Source organism: Miniopterus natalensis, chromosome X (assembly GCF_054644295.1).
Source record: "Miniopterus natalensis isolate mMinNat1 chromosome X, mMinNat1.hap1, whole genome shotgun sequence".
Classification (NCBI taxonomy): Eukaryota; Metazoa; Chordata; class Mammalia; order Chiroptera; family Miniopteridae; genus Miniopterus; species Miniopterus natalensis.
In genome coordinates, this window is record NC_142103.1 from 97,618,973 (window position 1) to 97,642,734 (window position 23,762).

Genomic DNA, 23,762 nt, shown 5'->3' on the forward strand with positions numbered 1-23,762 from the left:
ATCTGCCCTTCCCCCCCATTAACCCCCTCCACCCCTTTCCCACACCCCCCTCAGGCCTTCACCACACTATTGACTGAGAAATTCGAGGAAAGGGGGGAGGGGGAGCGGGAAGAGATTAACCAAAGAACCTATATGCATATATTCATAACCCATGAATAAAGCATTTTTTGATCTCTTAGTTCTTAAATCTATGACAAGATACAATGGGCAAAACATGTGGTTTTGTAAAATATCCCAGGCTATCTATGCTTGGTCAAAGCCTGCTAGATTTAGTGTAACTGTGCTTTTGGTAAAGGAAATTTAAATATCAGACATTATAAAATAGTGCTAACCTAATACCTTTTTAATTTTTTTAATTTTTAATTTTTTTAAAATATATCTTTATTGATTTCAGAGAGAGGAAAGGAGAGGGAGAGAGAGAGATAGAAACATCAATGATGAGAGAGTCATTGATCAAGCCCGCAACCGGGCATGTGCCCTGACTGGGAATCGAACCCCGATTGCCTAGGATCCTAGGTCAACGCTCAACCACTGAGCCACGCCCGGCCAGGCCCTAATACCTTTTTTAAAGCTTATTTATATTTAAGTGTTGTTTTTTTTTTTAATATATCTTTATTGATTTCATACAGATGAAAGGAGAGGGAGAGAGAGAGATAGAAACACCAATGATGAGAGAGTCATTGATTGGCTGCCTCCTGCACGCCCCCGACTGGGGATCCAGCCCGCAACCTGGGCATGTGCCCTGACCGGGAATCGAACCCCGATCTCCTGGATCCTGGGTCGACGCTCAACCGCTGAGCCACACCCGGCCGGGCTGTTTTGTTTTTTAATGCAGTGAAGTTGCTCCTTATATGCATTTAGTGAAGTAACTTTCCTTTATGGTGGTAAAAAAACCCAAAGCTTTTAAACTTTTTTCTCACCAAAATTTTTCTGCCTTGTAACACTGAACACGACTTTGGGGGTTTTACTTGAGTCTTAAAGTGCTGAAGCAGTTCAAAGGATATTGAGAGCAAAGTTAAGCTTTTTCTACAGTTTTCTCTGGGGCTGAACTTTGCACGAGCTTTTAAAAGGCATTTACTATTGTCCAATTTTCATTTTAACTAAAAATGTTGGCTTTACAAATTTATAATATAGGCAGAATTTGATTTGAAGATTATGATGTATGGAATTTGGAAAGTATATTATTAAGAGTGGTTCTCCCTGGCCAGCGTCACTCAGTGATTAGTGTCTGCCCACACACCAAAGGGTCTAGGGTTCGATTCCTGGTCAAGGGCATGTGCCTGCATTGCAGGTTTGATCCGTGGCCCTGGTTGGGGTGAGTGCGGGAGGCAACCAATTGATGTGTCTCTCTTACATCAATGTTTCTCTTTCTCTCCCTCCCTCCCTCCCTTTCACTCTCTCTAAAAAATATCCTTGGGTGAGGATTAACAAACAAACAAAAAGAATGGTTCAAATGTGTATTATGTATGGATTTATATATGTGATTTTTTAAAATTGAAAGGATATAACACCAGATAGTTAACAGCAGGTATTATTGTTTGATGGTAGGATTATAGGTGAATTTTCCCCGTTTTACTTAATTGTATTCTAATTTTTTTGGGGAGGTGATGAATATGTAAAAAAGAAGAAAAAACCCCGTCCTAGTTACTAGGAGTCCGCAAAGGCTTTTTTGGTTCACAAAGGGCCAATATCTATTTTCAGTATTCACCAACCCTAAAGGAAATAATATATTCATGAATAATTATACCTCAAAGTCATACAACACAGGATGATATCAAGTATCTTTTGGCTTTTGCTAGAATATGTTTTCTGATAATGCTGGTTAGTAGATGGTGGCTGCTTTCTTTGGTAATTACATGTCTGGGCATTACAAATATATATATATGTATATATGTACATATGTATATTTATTGCTGCTTAATTTAATAGTTACTTAAACTTAGCATTTCCGTTTCTTTTTTTTAATCTTTATTGTTGAGAGTATTACAGATGTCCTCCCCTTTTTCCCCCCTTGCCCCCCACCTCCGGGTTCCAGCCCCACTCCAGGCCTTTATCACCCTATTGCCTGTATCCATGGGCAATGTACATATGCATGTAAATTCTTTCATTAGTCTCTTCCCACCTCTCCTCCCTTCTTCCTTCTGAGATTCCTCAGCCTGTTCCATGTTCCCATGCCTCTGGTCCTATTTTATTCATCATTTTATTGTGTTCATTAGATTCCACATATAAGTGAGACCATGTGATATTTGTCTTTCTTTGACTAGCTTATTTTGCTTGGCATAATCATCTCCAGGTCCCTCCATGCTGTCTCAAAGGGTAAGAGATCCTTCTTTTTTACAGCTGCATAGTATTCCATTGTGTAAATGTACCACAGCATTTTTATCTATCCATCTAAATGTATTGGGGTAACATTGGTTAATAATATTATATAAGTTTCAGGTGTACAACATTATCGTACAATGTCTGTATACTCAGTTGTGTGCTTACCAGCTTACCACCTGAAATCTAGTTTACTTCTGTTACCATGTATTTCAAGGATTTATGTTTTCTTTAAACACCTTTTTGGTCCATACTTTGAAAGAATAATTAAGATATGGTCAGGGATCAAAATAGGAATATAGTTTTATTTTACAACATAATGTTAAGTGCTAAAGCTGAAACTCACTCTTCTCAGGGAGTTTTAATTAGGGCATATGGGGTATGATAGAAAACAGTCTTTGAGCTTCCACTTATACATGATACTATGCAAGGTGCTCTACCTATACTATCTTACTTTAATTCTCATGACTACACTATGAAGTGTAGACGGAATTAGTTTTAATTTACATATGGGAAAACCAAGACTCAGAGAGATGGAGTAACTTGTAATGGCTTTAATCACTTGAAATAATATTTACATGTAATTGATATAATAGCCACCAGCAATCATCACAGTATAAATTTTTTCTTTAAGAATATGTATAATTTGTTAAGTGTGACAGACCAGCATTGCATATATAGAGCTTCTTAATAATATAACAAAATTTAGGGATTATTAAACTATCAGGGCACTCCCTTCCCCCATGAAAATAACTTTCTCTGATTATTTAATAGATACCATTGTAAAGAATTCAGATAATACATAAAAATAAAGGAAGAAAATAATGGTCACTAAAATCTCACCACCTGCGATGCAAAAAAAGGAGGATCACCAAAATATTTTTGCATTACTTTATGAGAACTTACAATTTTATACATATAGGATTATATTACACAGGAAATGTTTATAAAATACCATCTCTCTCACTTCTCCCTCACCCTCCTGTCAGTACACACCATCATCTTTACCATCCCAGGTAAGCCTTATTCACAAGCTAGTATGTGTCCTATGTTTCTCTCCATGCTTAAATAACCTTTTACTCGTATAATCCTATACAGACCTATATATGCACTTACATTGAATTCTAGTCACAATTAGTTACTATCAGTGAACATTCGAGTGCTTTTTAAGTGCAAGGCTTTGTGCTACCTGTGGGACAGCTACAAGGGAGAGTAATGTATGGCCTGTATTCTCAGTTACTTTACAATCTGTGAGGAGAGGTGAGCAGGTAAACAACTTGTATTATACAAGACTTGCTTTGATATCTGCTGTTGGGTAGAAATGTTGGGTGGAAACACAGCCTGGGAAGCCCTGCAGGGGAGCTCCCAGACGGCAGAGGCCTTGCCTTTTTGATTTTTGTGGGCATAAACCCTTGACACATGGGATTATGCCCAGTGTCTGTAAGTAAGTAAATGTCTATAAATAAGGTCAAGTGTTCAAGTGAAACACAAAAGATTATTCTGTTGACTGGTTTAAGTGGATTAGCTCTTGTTGTTTGAGAGCCCAATAGAGGAGTTTGTATTTTCGTTAATGTTTAGGCATTTTGTAATAAGGAGGAGGCTGTAATATTTTGCTGTACAGTTTTGTCTGTATAGTGCATGGCAGTTTGAAATTTAACATAGTGTAAGTAGTGATACTTTCTAGCACAGAAATCCTTATTTGCTCACAAGTAAGCTTAAACAGTCACTTTGATCTTAGATCTAATGCCTAGATTGAATGAGAATTTACATATTTGCATATGCCAAATATAAAACTTATATAGCAAGAATATTGGAGAGAGGAGAGAAAACACATTTCCAATGAAATGTATGAGAGTGTTTAGGGCAAGTGATGTTGATTTTATCGTAACCCTGAAAGAATTCTTTTTTTTTTTTTTTTTTTAATTTTATTATTGTTTAAAATATTACAGATGTCTCTTTTTCTCCCCAATGACCTGTTCTACCCCGTTCCTTCCCTCTCCCCAGTCCCTCTCCCAACCATTGTCCATGTCCTTGGGTTGTGTATATATGCATATAAATTCTTTGGTTACTCTCTCCCCCTCCACCCACCCGCCCTCCTCCATCACGCTGACATTCATCAGTCTCATCTGTGCTTCCATGTCATTGAATCTATTCTGTTCATCAGTTTATAAAGTTCTTTAGATTCCACGAATAAGCCAGATCATGTGATATTTGTCTTTCGCTGCCTGGCTTATTTCACTTAGCATAATATTCTCCAGGTCCATCCGTACTGTCCCAAAGGATATGAGATCCTGCTTCTTTACAGCTGCGTAGTATTCCATGGTGTAAATGTCCCACAGCTTTTTTATCCGCTCATCTATGGATGGGCACTTGGGCTGTTTCCAGATCTTAGCTATTGTAAACTGTGCTGCTATGGACATCGGGGTACATATATCCTTTCTGATGAATGTTTCAGGATTCTTAGGATACATTCCTAGGAGTGGAATCACTGGGTTAAACGGCAGCTCCATTTTTAATTTTTTGAGGAACCTCCATACTGTTTTCCATAGTGGTTGCAGCAGTCTGCATTCCCACCAGCAGTGTACTAGGGTTCCCCTTTCTCTATACCCTCGCCAGCACATGTTGTTTGTTGATTTGTTGATGGAGCCATTCTGACGGGTGTGAAGTGATACCTCATTGTGGTTTTAATTTGCATCTCTCTGATGATTAGCGACGTCGAGCATTTTCTCATTTGTCTCTTGGCCATCCGTATGTCCTCTTTGGGGAAGTGTCTATTTAAGTCCTTTGCCTGTTTCTTAATTGGGTTGTTTGTCTTTCTCTTGCTGAGTGCTATGAGTTCTTTGTACACTTTGGAAATTAGCCCCTTATCAGATTCATTCTTGGCAAATACGTTTTCCCACTGAAAGAATTCTTAAATTACCACAGTGGACGCAAGCTCACTTTTGATGGTGTCTTCAAACAACTCACTGGTTTGCTTTTAACTCTAAGAAAGTTCTGTTTTTATAGAAATAGTTGTTTTATATTCCCACCAGCAATGCATGAGAGGTCGAGTTCCACATCCTCATCAACATTTAGTATTGTCAGTCTCTTTAGTTTTAGCCATTTATGCAGTGGTGTCTCACTGTGGTTTTATTTTGTGCTTCCCTGAATACTAATGATGTTGAGCATATTTTCCCTTGCCCATTGTCCATTTGTGTATCTTTAGCAAAGTGATTGTTGAAATCTTTTGCCAATTATGTTTTTATTGGGTTTGCTTTTTTAAAATTGAGTTGTAAGAGTTCTTTATATATTCTGTATACAGATTTTGTTGTTGTTATGAGATATGTGTTTTTATCCTTTTCTTTTATTTTCTTATCGGTGTCATTTGAAGAGCAGTTGTTAGTTTTGATGAAATCCAGTTTATCAATTTTTCTTTTAAGCGTTGTACTTTTTTGTGTAATATCTAAGAAATCATTGCCTAATTCAGTGACAAGGTCTCTATGTTCTCCTCTAGAAACTGTATAATTGTAGGCTTTACATTTAGATTTATGATCTATTTAAAGGTAATTTTTTGTTCTTCATAGGCTTGTTTTAAATAACAAATTATTCTCCATTATGCACATTAGCTTCTGACTACAGGCACACAGAGTAATTGGAAGTAGCTGTCCTTATGCCATATTAAGTATTTCAGTGTACATACCTCTTATAGCACATTCTGTTTTGTTCACATGCTTATTTCTGACTAGATGGAGCTGTTGGGAGGGCAAGGACAGTGTTTTATTTATCTTTGTTGTAGAGTAACTACATGTTATATTGAGGACATGCAGGAAAAGTTTAGATTAATGAATGAATTAGTGGCTTCAAGATACACAGGCCTTCTAACAAGTAATTGTCTTGTTAGACTTGACTCTTGCAGTTCTTACAAGTTTCACCAACACAATGATGTTTCTTTCACATCTCAGTAAAATGTGCATAAATGGGCTTTTGGGGTAGGCCTCAGTTTGAATCCCAGCCTTACCAACCTATCATCTGCTTTTTTTATTATTCATTTAACCATAAAATTCATTCTTTTAAAATGCACAATTCAGTGTTTTTTAGTGTATTCACAAGTTTGTGCATCCATCGCCACTGTCTAATTCCAGAACATTTCCATTACCTCAAAAAAGAAATCCCTTACTCATACCCATAGCCATTAGCAGTCACTCCCCTGTCCCTCTTCCCCCAGCCCTTAGCAACTACTAAGATGTATCATTTTTATTCAAAGGAAAGAGATTAAAATAATCTAACTCTATAACCAATTTCTAAGAATATCACCCTTTAAAAATGTGCTGAAAGGAGGCATTAATTGATTTTTCTCTTTGTAGGAAAGAATACCAGAAAGGGATACCATGGGGCGAACAGCAAGGGGAGGTAAAATTTACTTATCTAAAAATGAAAATATTTTTTGTTATTCATTTGGAATGAGTATCTTTTGGTAGACTGAACTTTTGTAAAAGCCTTTTTAAAAATAAAAGTTATGGGAGATGTTAGGTGCTTAGAATTGGAATTTTAGAACTGAAGAGCTATTAAAGGTAATCTTGTCTTCCCCTCCTAGTTTTATAAATGAGAAAATCGACACTCAGGGAGGTTAAGTGAACAGGTCATACAACAATTTGTAACAATGTCAAATTCAGAATCCAAATCTTCTAACTCTAATATGAGTGATTAAAAACACTTCATCCTGCCTTGCTCTAATGAGAAGGCTGCTCATTGTCTTATGCATATGCCACACTCATTTGCACTCTGTTTTGAGTTGTATTTTCTTTCACATAATACATACTTCACATTTTTGCCATCCTAAATCCTGTTTTTCCTTCAAGACCCAATTCAAGCCCTGTACCTCATGACTTTTTCTCTGGCTGAATACTTAATGCTATCCTCTGCTGTTCACAATTTATCAAGTGTATTAGTTTAGTGTAGTCTCTGTAACTAGATTTTTAGCTTCTCTAGAGCAGGAACCATGCCTTTAGTTTTACTTTCTTTCCTATTAGAAAATATTATGGAGAGCTATTTAGTAAATATAAATATGTACTTTTTTACTAGCCAAATTATTTAAATAGAAAGCATCCCATATATCCCCCTCAAGTGTTCATATATCTTGAAGAGTTACTCAGTTATAACCAGAAAGTAGATCTGTTACCCTAAATGATACACCTGGCATCACTCATAGGTCCTTCTTTAAGAAGCTTGTCATTTGACAGTTCAACCATCAATAAGGGTAAAACAGCCTGGCCGGCGTGGCTCAGCAATTGAGCATCGACCTATGATCCAGGAGATCGAAGTTTGATTCCCGGTCAGGGCACATGCCCGGGTTGCAGGCTTGATCCCCACTGGGGGCGTGCAGGAGTCAGCTGATCATTGACTCATCATTGATGTTTCTACCTCTCTCTCTCCCTCTCCTTTCCTCTCTCTGAAATCAATAAAGACATTAAAAAAAGGGTAAAACAGCAATAGATGGAAACATATCAAGTATGGTTAAATCCATGAGTTCATAATGATATTAAAAAAGAAAACTTATTGGTCATTTGTGGGGAATGCTAGGGATCCAACTCATTATTTTGAAAACTAAAAGTAAAGAAAATAAAGCATTGATTGTGACTTCTCTATATGATCTGTACCTTAGGGTAACTGGTCAAAGAAAGGAGGTTTCTCTCTATAGAATTTTTCTGGTTAATAAAGACAGGATGATAAAATTAGAATACCTCTATTTTGCAACCACTAATGAACTAATGCATATACACAATAGCCATCCACAGCTGGTCAGATCACATAAGAGAGAAAGAACTAGATATAAATTAGGAACCTCCTGTGAGAAGTACACACATCACGTATGAAGCCATCTTCTGTCTCCCCCCCAAGCCAAATCTGAATCTCATTAAGCTCTTGATCAAAATATTAATACCAATTTAGAGAAAATATAAGGACCAGAAGAATTCAGTACCATGAGGAAGTAGTCGGCAAAATCCAGGTTGGAAAACTCTAAACTGGTATCATCAGCAAAAAAATTGCTAGGGGAAGGGGAACAAAGAAAAAAAGGAGCATATGGATCAAAAGACTTAAGAGACATATCAACCATTGTTATGTATGGACTTTATTCGTGTTCTGATTCAAATCGACACACTTAAAATAATTAAGACAATTGGGGAAGTATGAACACTGACTGCTTATTTGATGATAATAAGGAATTATGCTTAATTTTTCAGCATAATAGCAGTATAATGATTAATTTTTTAAAATTATCTTTAATAGATGTATACTGTAATATATGTAGACAAAATAATATAATATCTTAGATTTGGTGAAATCACAAGTGCCAACACTGTTTGAGCTCCTCAGTTTGGCACAGAACTCTGCCTAGTCCATTGAATTACATTATATTCTAGCTTCCTTGTTATGTTTTAAACTCTCAAAAACATCCACTTTATTTCTAGGACGTGTTAATTTGAATATTGTAAGGATCAGCTCAGCTTGTTTTGGTTTATTTATTCGTTCATTTAACAAATCCTTGAGGGTGTTATTGCATGCCAGGTCCTGTTCTAGGCACTGAGAATACAGCAGTGAGCAAAATGGACAAAAAATAGATAAATAATTCCCTGCCTTTTTGGAGTTTACATTTGAGTGAGATATAAAATGAACAAAATAACGGAGCAAATTAGGTACATAGTATGTTAGAAAGTGAAATCCTGTGCAAAAACCAAGAATATTATAAAATTGAAACTGGCTCCTATCAGAAAACAGTTTTAGTTTATAGTTTTTCTAAGTGCCTTTTCAGAGTGTTGCTATGGTCTTCTGGAATTGCTTACTGTTTTGTTTTCTTTAGATTCAATGAATGTGAAGAAGGAGAATCAAGAGAAAACTTCTCAATCGGGCACAGCTGTGCAAGGTGGTAGGTTTTAAAGTAGTTTGATGCAACAAATTTTTTTCCTCAGTGTTGATATGAACTCTTACTGCTTTTGATGTAGTCTCTGTACAGCAAACTCTTGTAAATATAAAATCTAAGCAATAAGAAAGGTCAAAAAATAGTTTTTTATTTTGAAAATTTTACTTTGGTTTTACTTAGAGATAAATTGGTATGGGATTAAATAAAAATATAACCATGTATTTCAATGTAAATTTTGCCAAATTAAAGATATCTAGTTATTAATTACAATGTATTACCAATTTAAAATAACTTGATTACTAATAAAAACCCTTTTAACATTAGAGTCAATGTGAAAGTCCGTTTTTGATGGTCAAAAGACAGTTGATAAAAGTGGATAAAAACTTAGGGATTGATAGGTCTGACAGACCTGTTTTAGAATCTTGGCCTCATTCTTTTTTTTTTTTTTTTTTTAATCCTCACCTGAGGATATGTTTTTATTGATTTTAGAGAGAGGAAGGGAGAGAGAGAAACATTGATTAGTTGTCTCCTGTATGTGACCTGACCGGGGATCGAATCTGCAGGCTAGGTGTATACCCTGACCAGGAACTGAACCCACAACCTTTTGTTGTATGAGATGACACTCCAACCAACTGAACCACCAGGCCAGGGCTGACCTCATTCTTTTTTTTTTTTTTTTTTAAATATGTTTATTGATTCTATGATTCTAGAGAGAGAGGATGGGAGAGGGAGAGGGAGAGAAACATCTCTGAGAGAGAGAAATATTGATCAGCTGTTTCCCATATGCCCCCCACTGGGCATTGAGCCCGCAACCTGGGCAAGTGCCCAGACTGGGAACCGAACCGGTGATCTCTTGGTGAGTGTGTCGACACTCAAGCATTGAGCAACACTGGCCGGACTGGCCTCATTCTTTACTGGCTTTGTGACCTTGGGCAAATTACTCAACGTTCTTTTTTTTTCTCTGAAGCACAGGGATAATACTACTCACCTCATTGGATTATTGGAATTTAAGTTTAAAAAATGAATATGAAGTACCTAGTATAATTCCTAGGTATTGTATATGTTCAGTAAATGTTAGTTTTGTTTATTAACACTGAATTAATTTCTTATTGTAAACAGCATGTGTATAGCACTGCATCAGAGGCACTGGAGGTACATCTGACTCATTGTGCGTGCTCTTAAGGAAAATGAGAAAATAAGTCATATGCCCACAAAAGTCTGAATAAAAAATAGCAAACTTATTGTGTTTACCAGATTACCAGGCAAAGCTCTTGCCCTTTCCTTTGTCTTTCTGTTGTACCTACCTTGCCAGCCCCACTCTTGTAGTAGTTCATATATGCCTTTCTGTTCCTACAGGAAGATTGCCTATAGAGGTAATCCCACCGGAATCATTCGCTTTCAATGCTGGGCCCTTAATGCTTCCTTATTTTTCCTATTGGCCTTACTTGTCCTTCAGTTCTTCCCTTCAACCTCTAAAATCCTCCAAGGAAATGGAGGCCATTAGGTTAGAATGTTCTTCCTCATCTCTACAAATTCCTCTCCAACCATTTAAAAAATATAAGTTTTGTTTAGATGTAATTTACATACCATACAATTCACCCATTTAAAGTATACAATTCAGTGGTTTTCAGTATATTTACAGAGTTGTGCAACCATCATCACAGACAATTTTAGAACATTTTTATCACCCTAAAAAGAAATCCTGTATCTAGTTAGCAATTACTTTCCATTTTCTCCCAATGCCTCTCCCCTCCCCAGCTCTAGGCAACCACTTATCTACTTTTTGTCTCTGTAGATTTGCCTATTCTGAGAATTTCATTAAAGTAAATTTAAAAAATATATTCTTGAAGGTTGAAACTAGTAACTTTTTAAAATTCTCAAACTTTTGATTTAAACAATGAGATCACTTAAATTGACAGACATCTGCAGATATTTCTTAGGGCTCTGATCTTAACATCTTGTTTTAGAAATCAGTGAGTGACTACTAGAAGGTAAGCTCTAAGAGAGCCAGGATTTTTGTCTATTTTATTAACTGCTGTATCTCTAGTACCTAGGACAGTGCCTGGCGCGTACTATGGGAATCCAGTGATGAATGAGACAGACATGATTCCTGCCTTCTTTGAGTTTAGGAAGCAAGATAGACATTAAATAAGTGCCCAACTTCATTTGTGATAAGTGCTGTGAAGTAACGGGTGCTGTGATCATTCAGCGGAGAAGCTTCTAACTCCAGATGTTTTGCCCATCTTTACTAGACTCTGAACCCCAGCCTCACACTAGAAAACAATGTGATTCTGATTTACTCTGAAGAAGAGCAGGGGGCTCATATAGATTGTGTTCAGTTTGCCAAAAGGTTTTTGGACAAATAATGGACTAGAATAGAGTACAAGTCAAACAAGAAGGAACCATGGGCATGTGCCATTAACAATCAGAGCACAAAGTTAGGTTTCTCTTGAACAAACCTATCAGTTCCCAGGCTTCTTTTCTGAGAGAATCCCCTCCACCTCGTCCCAGTTTGTCAGTGAGGATAAGATGTAGAGGCAGACTGGGACCTCAGACTTGACTAAGACTTTCTGACTATTTTGGCTCTTGGTCAGGAATTCCAGCTGTGGTATTGCAGATGTGTAAAATCTAAATTAGTAAAGCCTGTTGCTATGTATGTTTCCCCTAAGTTAATGGGAGAGTCTGAGTACAGGGGCAGCCAAGATGAACAGTTTTGCAGACTAAAATTTTGCCTTATGAATAAAAAAATTAAGACTCCAATGATTAAATCCTACATATGGTCATTAGCTAGTGATACAATAGAAAATGATCATATTATGATCATATTATACAGTGCACTAGTATAAAGGATTTGCTAGCTCAAATTAAAGCCCATTCAGACACAGATGGTGATAGAGTATTAAAAAATTGTGTTAGAGATATGGATTAAGTATTTTCAAATGTCATGGAAAAATTTTACAAATATAACTGGTTTATGGAAGAGTTCTTTGAGGTATAATTGTGAAATGGTTTTAGTTTCCCAGTCATTATTTTCAGCTTACACTCTTTTCTTCCTGGGATATCAGCTCCTTAATGTCATCCTAGTCACACCCCCCCCCCCCAAATTCATGTTTCATTTTGTTCTTTTTAAAAAAATACTCTCCAAGACCATATGTTGGTAGAGCTTCAGTTGGAATCTTGGGTCTCCTGATTGTCGGGCTAGTGCTTAGGAGGTCACTGAAATATCCTGGTCAGTTTAATTTTGGAGCCATGGATCTCAGTTTTCACTTTTTGAAAAAGCCATCCAGTATTCATAAATTTAGGCACAACTATGACATTTAGTTTTATAATTATAACGTACTATTTATTGAGTCACTTACATGTATGCTACTTCACTTAATTCTCAAAATACCTTGTACCATACTTATTACATTCCCCATTTTATAGAAGAAGGAACTGAGGTTAAGAAAGTGAGATGACTTTGTCAGGGTCACATAGCTAGAAAGAGTCAGAGCCTGACTGGAAGGAGGCAGGTTTGACTCCAGAGCCCATATTCTCAACATTCTGCTGTATACCTTTAAGTAGTGTGGTAGCACTCACTTTACATCATCTGAAGTGGCCTTAAACACAGTATTTTTTTAATGGAACAATCTCTTAAATTTATTATTAAGTTAAAAAAGCAGGGTGTACAGTGTTAGGTATGACATAATATTTGTACATACACATATAAATGTACACACATTTATCGATGGTATGCTGAAGCTGGTTCACACCAGCTTGGGAGAGCCATTTGTGCATATCTCTTTCTAGTTTTGTAGTTAGTGACTTCACCTTGGCACCTTGCAGTCAGCTATAGTGGTAGTATTTACATCGCAGAAGTTTGCAAACACTACCAGTCAGGCTTTTTGTTTGTATTTTCTGGAAAGCTGGCTGTTAAACATTTATGAGCACTTGGTTTCTGTGTGTGTATTTCAGTGCGTTATATCCTTTAAAGGATCTATAAGAGGTTAGTAATGTAAATTCCCCCAGAAAGGGGAAATGTCAAAACCAATATTTTTATAGTAACAAAATTAAATTAAATGAGAGTATAGAAAAATCTCATGGTTGATGAGAATTAAACTTTGTATAAATTAATAGTACCTTTAATACAGCTATCAAATATTTCTCTCAGTGTCTTTGGCATCTGACGGGCACAGTGAATTGAAATGTTTAAGCCAGGCAAAGTACTGCTTTCTGAGCTTTTCCTGAAGACTAAGTAGAGAAAGCACAGCAGGAGTGTATAGAACATGTAGACCATTAAAACAATCCATATCAGTGACTGTACCAATGACTGGTTTACTGCTTTTTTCTGTCACCATATTCTTGATACCTGGATGGAGGTTGACTAGTCAGTTGAGAAACAATTGTAGTTCTCAGATTTTTTCTTTCCATAAAATTCTGTTAGACCACACACCTAAACATCTTTAGTTCCCCATGAAAAACAAAGAAGCACCATCACATTTATGGGATGAGATGTTTAAAATACGTCTTGAGTACATTTATATTGGAGACAGATGAGTAAAATTTGCTATTACTCTATAGTTGTTTCTTGAATCCACATTTTTAGAATCACTGCTATAGTCCTCATTACATTGAGAAGATCTGGCTTGTAATTTGTACCAGAGCCATTATTATCAGGAAGTTGTTTTATTTTTTATTTCTATGCTGGTAATCAAATATAGATCAGGAAGTTTGAATCTGCTCTTAGGAAGTATTTTTTTTAACGAGATATGGAACTTAAACCCATTTTATTCTTGAAAATTAGTATACATATTGTATATATTAAAAATTATTTTATATATTTATTTCCAGATGATTTCCATTGGGACAGTTACTTGAAAGAGACTGGATCTTTAAGTGCTCCTGCAGATTGTTTCAGACAGGTATGCCAAAATTCTATAGATGTTGAATATATATATATTTAAATATATTTTTATTGATTTTCAGAGAGAGGAAGGGAGAGGGGGAGAGAGAGATAGAAACATCAATGATGAGCGAGTCATTGATGAGCCGCCTCCTGCACGGCCCCCAGTGGGGATTGAGCCCACAACCTGGGCATGTGCCCTGACTGGGAATCGAAACACGATCTTCTGGATCGTAGGTTGATGCTCAACCACTGAGCCACATAGGCCAGGCAGATATTGAATACATTAATGTAAGCTATTAACTTGTTGAAGGGTGATTGTTAGGTTCAGGTGGTGAGGAGATGGTGGAATTATGGCAGTGCCATTTAAGAGCCAGATGGTCTCTTTGCACTTCATTCATTAAGAATTTCCTTAGTGTCAGGTATACGAAAGCCCTTACAACTGCCCATCTGGAGGGAAAGACAGATGTAAATAAATAATTATGAGAGAAGTGTGATAACTCTATATTGGGAAGGCTAACAAAAGAGGTGCTATCTGAGATGGTTGGAATGAGGAGAAGAATATTCCAGGTAGAGAGAACATCCAAAACGAAGGCACATGGGTATAAAAGAACCCAAGTGTGAGGGATGGCATGGGGTGGCTGGAGCACAAAGTGGGTAGAGGCGATAGTGTAGGAATGAGGTTAAAGGTGTGGGGGCTTTTATACTGTACTGAGCACTTGGACTTTTATCTTAAGCAGTGGTGAGCTACCAGTTGGCTTATTTCAAGGGGAGTGGCCTTAACAGATTCCTATTTTAGAAGCCACTCGGTGCATTTTAGAGGCCGTATTTGGGTTGCCTGGAAGTCTGCAAATGAGTAAAACCTGCAGTTGTGTTTTTATGCTGCATGTCAAGTCAAGGGGAGGGTTTGAACATCTTTTTCTTGACTCTTATAGTTCTTAACTTTGTTCACCATCTGCTGTGACTGTTACTTAAATGCTCTTCAAGTATTCTGGTAACATAACTGACCATTTGTTTTTCTTATAGTTGATGCATTTTAACAAAATTGTATTTGTGTGTGTGTGTGTGTGTGTGTGTGCGTGCGCGCGCAGTCCAAGATTCCACCAACTAATGAGTTCAAAGTTGGTATGAAATTGGAAGCCCATGACCCTCGCAATATGACTTCAACATGTATTGCCACAATTATCGGAGTTACTGGTGCCAGGTTACGTTTACGCCTTGATGGTAGTGATGATAAAAATGATTTTTGGAGACTTGTTGATTCTTCAGACATACAGCCCGTTGGGACATGTGAACAGCAAGGGGACTTACTTCAGCCTCCACTAGGTAAGGATAAACAGTTTTTAAAATAACATATTCTTATTAATGTAATATTCAGTAGAAATAGTTATAATGGCCTTTTAAAAATCTCTTCTAGACATTCTTGCAATTAGATGGTCAGCTGATTAATGTGAAGAATGTATGAGAGAGGAACTCATCAGTATCATATGTTAGAGAGTTTCACTAAGCATATATTTGCTTTATGTGTGCTAAAGGTTTCCCACTCCAGGGAAAGACTCATGCTGTCTTCAAACTTGAAATATCAAAAGCTGCTCTACTAGATTTAGAAGCTCATGCAGATTCAGAAGCCCTTTTGGGGGAGTAGTCTGTAGCATTTGATACAAGTCACTTCCTCCCTCAGTATTGTCCACTGAGCCATTCAGCATTTTCAGTATAGAGGTGAGCATAGGGGATTCCACATCCAGGTTCCAGATACAAACTTGGAAATTCCATTTCATCTATAGTGGGAAGAAATCCCAGTGAGACAGGTAGGAGTCAGTAAATTTAGGTCTTTGAAAAGGAGGAAATGGATGGAACTTACTGGAAAAGGTTTTTAAGTACAAAGCTCTCCATTTTGACCAACTTTTTAATAGGTAAAAAGTGTGTGACTCTAATTTTGGGCAAAATTTTTCTTTTACTACTTAGGCGTACCATGATATTCTATAGAAAATAAGTGATTTTGCATATTCTGTATTCTGAGTGAATGGTGGGTTACAGAATTAAGAAAAATGTTAAACTGAGAAAAATCGTGGTATATGATGCAATAGGATAAGATAGGGGTTAAGAGAAAGGCATAAGGACCAGAGACTGATTTTCAGTCAATATTCTGAACACAGTGTGGAAAATCTATGCTGTGGGTAACTTTAGTAGATATCACTAATAATATTGACTTATTATAAGGGAGTAACAAATCCCCCCCATTTTTCCTAGCAACAATTATTTCCCTAATCATATTAGGGGGTTTTGATACAGGATTATAATAGGATGACTTTCTGTCTGAACTTTTTTGCATGTTTTATCCTACTGATGGACCTGTTGCCAGTGATTCATGTGCCTCCCTATCTTAATGCATGTATCCATCAAGGATGCATGACAAGTTCTCTCCAATTCTGGCATCAAGGCAGGCAAGTGTTGCCTGAAACAGAAGTTTTACTGCCCCCAGGAAGCAGTAAAACTAGCAGACCTCTGTTCCCAGATGCTGTCACCATTAATTGTAAGATCTCTAGTAAAGATACCTATTGAGTCTATTTTGATAGCATCTGATACATACTCCAAGAGAAGATCATGTTTAGTGTGTGTAAAGATTGCTAAAGTGAGAGGTGGATTTTTCTCTAAAATATTGTATGAAAAATTTCAAACATACAAGGTGAAAGAATTTTACAGTGAATACCTACCTACCTACTACCTAGGTTCTGCTATTATCATTTTATTATATTTGCTTTATCACTTATCTACCCATCTGCCTTTCTATCAATTTATCAATTCATTTTATTTTTAAATATATTTCAGAGTAAGTAATTGACATCAGTACATTTCCCTTGAATACTTTAGCATGCATATCATTAATTAAAGTTGTGTTTATTTACATTTTTAGGTGAAATTTACATCAAATGAAATGCACCATTGTTAGTGTACGTTTGTTGAGTTGGACAGAAAACTGTCTTTTTCTGAAAGGAAATAAGGCAGGGGAAAAAGAGGGTCTGGAAGTCTTTTGCAGCCTTCGCCCAGCTTGTGAGGCTGTTGGTGGGAAATGGAAGCTCTCCTGGGTTCTGGCTTGGAACACCCGAGTGTTGTGGTCCATTCCCAACGTATACATATATGTTGGTGAACTCTAGTTAGTGGCTTCTATAAGCCACTACCTAGTGGCTTCTACCTCCACTGTAGCATTGTTGCCAAATAATACAGTGGGTACAGTAGAACTGATTGGAGAGTGCAGCTACTCCTCTTGCCCATTTCCTGACTTCCTCAATAAGAAAGACATTCTCTGGAGAATAGTAAATGAAAGCTATTTTTAATACCAACTTGCTGTAATATCATAGGGAGGCTTTTTCATGATATCTGATTTAATTTTTAAAATAGGGTACCAGATGAGTACATCATCTTGGCCGATGTTCCTTTTGCGAACACTGGATGGATCCGAAATGGCACCTGCTACATTCTTCAAGGAGGTAGGAAAGAATTTATAAAGGGCTTCCATTAGCTGGGCTGTGGTTTCATTCATTCATTCATTCATTCATTCATTCATTTATTTATTTATTTATTTTAAAGTATATCTTTATTGATTTCAGAGAGAGGACGAGAGAGGCAGAGAGAGAGATATAAACATCGATGATGAGAGAGTCATTGATTGGCTGCCTCCTGCATGCCCCCGACTGCGGATCGAGCCCACAACCGGGGCATGTGCCCTGACTGGGGATTGAACCGCAATCTCCTGGATCCTAGGGTGATGCTTAACTGCTGAGCCACGCTGGCCAGGCTGTGGTTTTATTTTTTTAATGGGGTACTTAAATAGTTTGTCTTCTCTAACATGAAAAAGCAAAAATGCTTTTTAAATTACTGGGTTGGCAAGTGTATTAGTCTGCTAGGGCTGCCAAACTACCACAGACCCAATGGCTTAAGCAAAAGAAATTTAATTTTTCACAGTTCTGGAGGCCAGAAGTGCAAAATTAAAGTGCCATCAGGGTTGATTTCTGGTGAGTCCTCTCAGCTTATAAATGGCTGCCTTTCCACTGTGTTTTCACATGGCCTCTTCTCTGTACATGCACAGAGAGAGAGGAATCTCTGGTATCTTTTCCTCCTCTTATAAGGAAACAGTTCTGTTGGATTAAGGCCCACTCTTATTACCTCTTGTAACCTTTATTACCTTTATAAAAAGGCCCTGTCCCTAAATAGTCATATTTTGGGTTAGGGCTTCAATTTATGAATTTTGTTGAGGACACAATAAGCCCATAACAGTATCTTAAACCTCATAAATTTATTTTCTCAAAGCTCCAGAGGCTAAAAGTTTGAGGTCAAGGTGTCATCAGTCTTGTTTTTTTTGAGGCCTCTCTTCTTGGCTTGTAGTTGATGGGAGCACACAATTCAGCCCCAAACAGCAAGTCAATTATAATAATCCACTAGTCAAAATGAATTAGTACCCTTTTTCTTGACTTTAGATATGAAAGGGGTGCTCTACTGGAAGCAGATGTTTGTTGCTAATTTTTATTTACCTTCAGAAGTGAAGCTTCCCCTCACTTAGCTATGTTAGTCATCCCTTTGATATTGGAGAAAATGATGATGGACCAAAAAAACCACTTGAAGGTTACTTGGAGAGATTTGTTTTCAGAAGTAAAAGAATGTTAAAAACAGTCATCAGAATGAATTTTTTATAAGGAAATACTTGTTAAATAACAAAGGGAAAATTCCAAAAATAGTTTGTACTCAAGAAATTGTCGAAAGAGTACACTATGTTGATAAACAATGAATAAAAGCCAAGTTTTAGTTAAATTATGGGTCAAATATTTCTTTCTCACCTGTTGTCCTAATTGTTTTCTCAGTCGCTTAAATTTTATTACAACTCTTCATATCAGGAATGATAAACATTGATTGTAGTTTTTAAAAACTTTTTTTTGAAGAAGATGATTAAGGATTTAAGGATGTGACGTATCAATTAATATGACTTCTGTGCCCTGGCCAGTGTGGTTCAGTTGATTGGGCATCATCTCGTGCACTGGGAGGTTGCTGGTTCCATTCCCCATCAAGGGCACATGTCTGGGTTTTGGGGCACGATCCCCTGTAGGGGGCATGCAGGAGGCAGCCAGTTGATGTTGAGCTCTCACGTCGATGTTTCTCTCTCTCCCTTCCTCTCTCTCTAAAAAATCAATAAACTATTCTTTAAAAAAATATGACTCATGCACTGCAAAATAAAATTATTTGAGTGCAGCTTTGAGCAGCATGGGTGCTAAAAGTGGGCTGCCCTATAAGCAAAGAACACGAGCAAATGCAAGCCCTTTGGGCAATGGGTAAAGCATATGTGAGAATAGCTAATAACGGAGATATTTAGTATTATTTTGTTGTTGTTGTTGTTATTAATCCTCACCAGAGCATATTTTTTCCATTGATTTTTTTTTTAAGAGAGAGTGGAAGGGAAGGGTGGGGAGAGAGAGAGGGAGAGAGAGAAAGCATTAATGTGAGAGAGACACATCAATTGGTTGCCTCCTGCATGCACTCCAACTGGGGCCAGGGATTGTACCTGCAACCCAGGTAGGTCCCTTGACTGGGAATTGAACATGTGACCCTGTGGTGAGCAGGCTGATGCTAACCACTGAGCCACACCGACCAGGACTAGCAGTAGTTTTTATTAAACGCTTATTAGCTTGGGCTTTGCCTTTAGAAAAGCCATTGAATCTATTTACTTACCAAATTGTTTTATCAGCTAGTCACAAGCCTCATGTCCTACACATTACGTTTTTCATTTTTTAAATTATAAAAGTAGTTCATGTTTCCGTGGGGGGTAGAAAATCAAACCATACATTTAGCTAGAGTAAAAAATGAGTATTCTTTATCCCGCCCATTCTTCTATTTCACTCTTCTCTCCAAATTGGTTTTATTTGTGTTCTTCCAGACCTTTTTCTGTGCATTCACAAACATATATATGGGCTTTTCTTTTCTTTTTTTAACATAAATTGGAATATATTGTATATATTCTGTAATTTAGTTTTTCCCCTAAATTATATATATAGTTTGGAAATCTTTCCATTTCATTTCATATATACTTCAGGTAATCTTCTGTGGTATGGATTACCACAATTGATTTCATCTCTGCCTAAGGATGGATGTTTAGATTCTCTCCATATTCTCCGTATTGTTTATCATCTACAGTAAGCATTCTTGCACAGTGCTTTTTATATAAGTGTGAATAGCTGCTATGTTCTTAGAAGTAGAATTGCTGGTTCAAGGGGAATGTATGCTTTAGGTGTTGATATATACTGTTAAATTGCATTCCAAAAGGGTGTTCCAAGCTATGCTCTACTACTAGTGTATAGGTATGTTTGTATTCCCAGACATTCACTAACATTGAATATTACCAATCTTTTAAAATTTTGTGAATCTTTTTTGGGAGTTGGGAATAGGGATGGTAAATCTTTGTTATAGTGTTCATTGAGCTTTTAAAATGTATTTAATGGCCTTTTATTTTTCTGTGAATTGCATGATTATTGCCTTTTCCTTTTTCTATTGAATTTCTTTTCTTACTCTTACTGATTTGTGAGTGCTCCTTTCAGCCAAACTTGAAACTTGATCAGGAGCTATTTTAAATCCTCACTCCTCCATGACCCTGGCTGGCCTCTGGATAGCCAATTAATTATAAAGGCCCACCCACTTAGCTTCCTAATTATTTCTTTGTTGTGTCTCTTCTTTCTAACCTTACCACCATTGCCCTTCATACAGGCTTTCCTCTTGCTTGGACTGTTTAGTCATAACTGCCTCTGATCTTCACCTTTCCACACAACTGCTAGAAATACTTGACACGGAAGTCTTACTACATCATTCCCTTGCTTGAAACTCTTTTGAGAGTTTCAGGATGAAATATAAGCTTGTTAACATGGCCTTTAAGGTACCGTATGATCTGGTTTATGGCTGCCACTTCTTGCTTTGGATTTTACATTCTAAGTTGCTTGTAATAGCCTGCTGATACCACGTTTCTTTTCAGAGCTGGTCATCTCTGATTAACTCCCCCCTTTTTTAAGATTCAGGTCAGGTATTAAATCCTTCAAGATACCTTCTCTAATTCCCCCTCTCCATTTTTATTCTTCTGTAGCACTTTGTGCGTATCTCAATGTTTGTAGGTATTGGGCTACATCATTGTTTTCACTCTCTTGCTTCCTAGACTGAGTTCCTTTTGAATAGTTAACATGACTTTGTATTCTTAGTGCCTCTCATTGGTCGTAGTACATACTTATTTGTTAAATGAATGAAGAAAGTTGGGAAGTACAGAAAAATGAGTACATATAGAGGGAGAAGATGAGTTTTTGTTTTGGACATTTTGGGATGCCTCTGGGAAATTTTTGGAAGGATGGCTACCAACAGACTGTTAGAAGTAAAGTATTTAGAGCTTAGAAACAAGGTTTTGCTTGGGTACATGGATTTGGGAGCTTTTAGTTTAAATGGTAGTGATGGAAGCCTTGAGCATGAATGAGCTAGTTCAGAGAAGAAAGGAGTGTCAATGTTAAAACCTTGAGAAATACCCACTCACCTTTATAATGTATAAGTACTCATATTAGGTACTTAATAGAGGTCAGTTAAGGGGAAAGTTGATTCTTTACTATTTGGTGGATAGGAAGTTCATCACTTACATTAGGAAGAACTAAAGGCCAGGTGAACAATGCCCTTAGATATAGTTAAATTTGTAACTGTGGGAGCGGAATATTGATAGAGCTCATTGCTGATGGCCTCAGTTTATTACTGCATGAAATAAGAAACTGACAAAGGCTGGAGGAGAGGATTCATACATAGACTGAATGACTGCTGTGTTCTAACACTGAGGTGGAGAGCTTATTCTCTGGTTGGGGAGAATGTCAGTTAACAAAATAATAAACATACAATGAGGATACATTATTAGTCTTAACGTGAATAGTAAAGGTTTGGAATAGCTTCTGTATGGGATGGGAGAGATAACAGCCTAGGGACACAGGACTATTTTGGAGCGTTCAGCTAAAGATGAAGACTAAATATGTGTGGCACTATGTGTTACACGCATGTGGGACTTTTCTCCAGCAGTGCTCAGCAACTAAGTATTTATAGGTAAAGTGGATTATGATATTGAACTAAGATTTGGAGATAGCAGAACAAGCACAAAGGGGTAAGTTGCTTTTGGGTGCTGAGAAGAAAGTGGTGACATAATGCTCTGTAACCTGGAATTGAAAAGGTATGGTAGAATGTTAGGGTTTGGTCCTCTTCTTTATCTGTATCAGTGATTCTCAACTGGGAAGGGGAGCAATTTGCCCTCAAGGGACATTGGCAATGTCTGGGGACAGTTTTGGTTGTTATAACTTTGTATGAGGGTGCTACCTACAGTTAGTGGGTAGAGACCAGGGATGCTGCTAAATACCCTACAATGCATAGGACAGCCCCCACAACAGAATGTTCTGGCCCCAAATGGCCATAGTGCCAAGGTTGAGAAACTCTGATCTTTATTAATTTCTTGGTGATCTCATCTAATTCCTGTCTTTAAATACACTTTATATGCAGATGACTTTCAAATTTGTGTTTCCAGTCCAGACCTTTTGCTCCCAACTCAGACTGTATATCCAGCCTACCTACTTGACATCCCCACTTGAATGTCTAATAGACATCTCAAACTGCTCCTCTTGCAGCCTTTCCCATCTCAGGGAGTAGCAACTATCCTTCTAGTTCTTGGACCAGAAACCTTGGTGACTCTTTCATACACTATATCCAGTACATATCCTATTGGCTCTACCTTCAAGATAGGGTAAGAATATTCCAGGCAGAGGGGTAATGCAGGTAATGCTGAGATTGGCTTCAGAGTTGGTGGGGTTTGAGAAGAAATATCCTTTAAGGAGAACCATATTGTAGGTCAGCAAGGAAGGAGGTTAAAAGAGCATTCTTTACTAGCCACTTTCTTGAACAGAATCATTTTTTTCTCACAGTAAAAGACAATGATCCCTTGTGTATTTTACTATTGCTTTTGCAAATTACATCTTTATGTTTAGAAAGTCATTCAAGAACTGATGTTGACAAAACATATTCTTTAAAAACATTTTAAAGCAACTGAAGTTGCTTTGATATAAATGATATATCTTTTGATATATGCTTTGTGATATAAATATCATTACCTTTTGTGGACAGCAGAGGGAACTATTTTGCCAATTATCTAAATCTGGAGGTACCTTATTTTGAGATAAAGCCCTTTCATTTACTATGCTATACAAAAAAGAGAGAGGTTTCTTTCTTTCTTCCTTTTTTCATAAATAAAGATTTGTGCTCTGGCTGGTGTGGCTCAGTTGGTTGGGCATCGTCCCATGCACCAAAAGATTGCTGGTTCGATTCCTGGTCAGGGCACATGCCTGGGTTGTGGGGCTTGATCCCTGGTGGGGGACATGCAGGAGGCAGCCAATCGCTGTTCACTCTCACACTGATGCTTTTTTCCTCTCTCTCCCTCTCCCTTTCTCTCTAAAAATCAATAAAAATAAATCTTTAAAAAAATAAAGATTTGTTTTCTTTTGGAGTCTCTGTTAATATTTCTTTGTATGGGTATACTGATGTAAGTAAATTAAATAAGTAAATTCATGACAGAAGAATTAATAAACAGTATGAAAGTCTTCAGAGAGTAAGTAGCAGAAAAGC

At 37.2% G+C, this 23,762-nt stretch overlaps 1 protein-coding gene across 1 annotated transcript in view; it reads left to right on the forward strand.

Annotated features, from left to right (window-relative positions):
* Positions 1–23,762, forward strand: part of SCML2 (Scm polycomb group protein like 2) — a 127,716-nt gene that overhangs the window by 9,278 nt on the left and 94,676 nt on the right. Inside the window, exons 2-6 of the mRNA XM_087813443.1 lie at positions 6,663–6,708; positions 9,158–9,223; positions 14,048–14,118; positions 15,191–15,425; positions 17,499–17,587. Coding sequence (XP_087669569.1) covers positions 6,687–6,708; positions 9,158–9,223; positions 14,048–14,118; positions 15,191–15,425; positions 17,499–17,587 — 483 coding nt within the window. The 5' untranslated portion in view covers positions 6,663–6,686. The remainder of the gene's footprint in view (positions 1–6,662; positions 6,709–9,157; positions 9,224–14,047; positions 14,119–15,190; positions 15,426–17,498; positions 17,588–23,762) is intronic.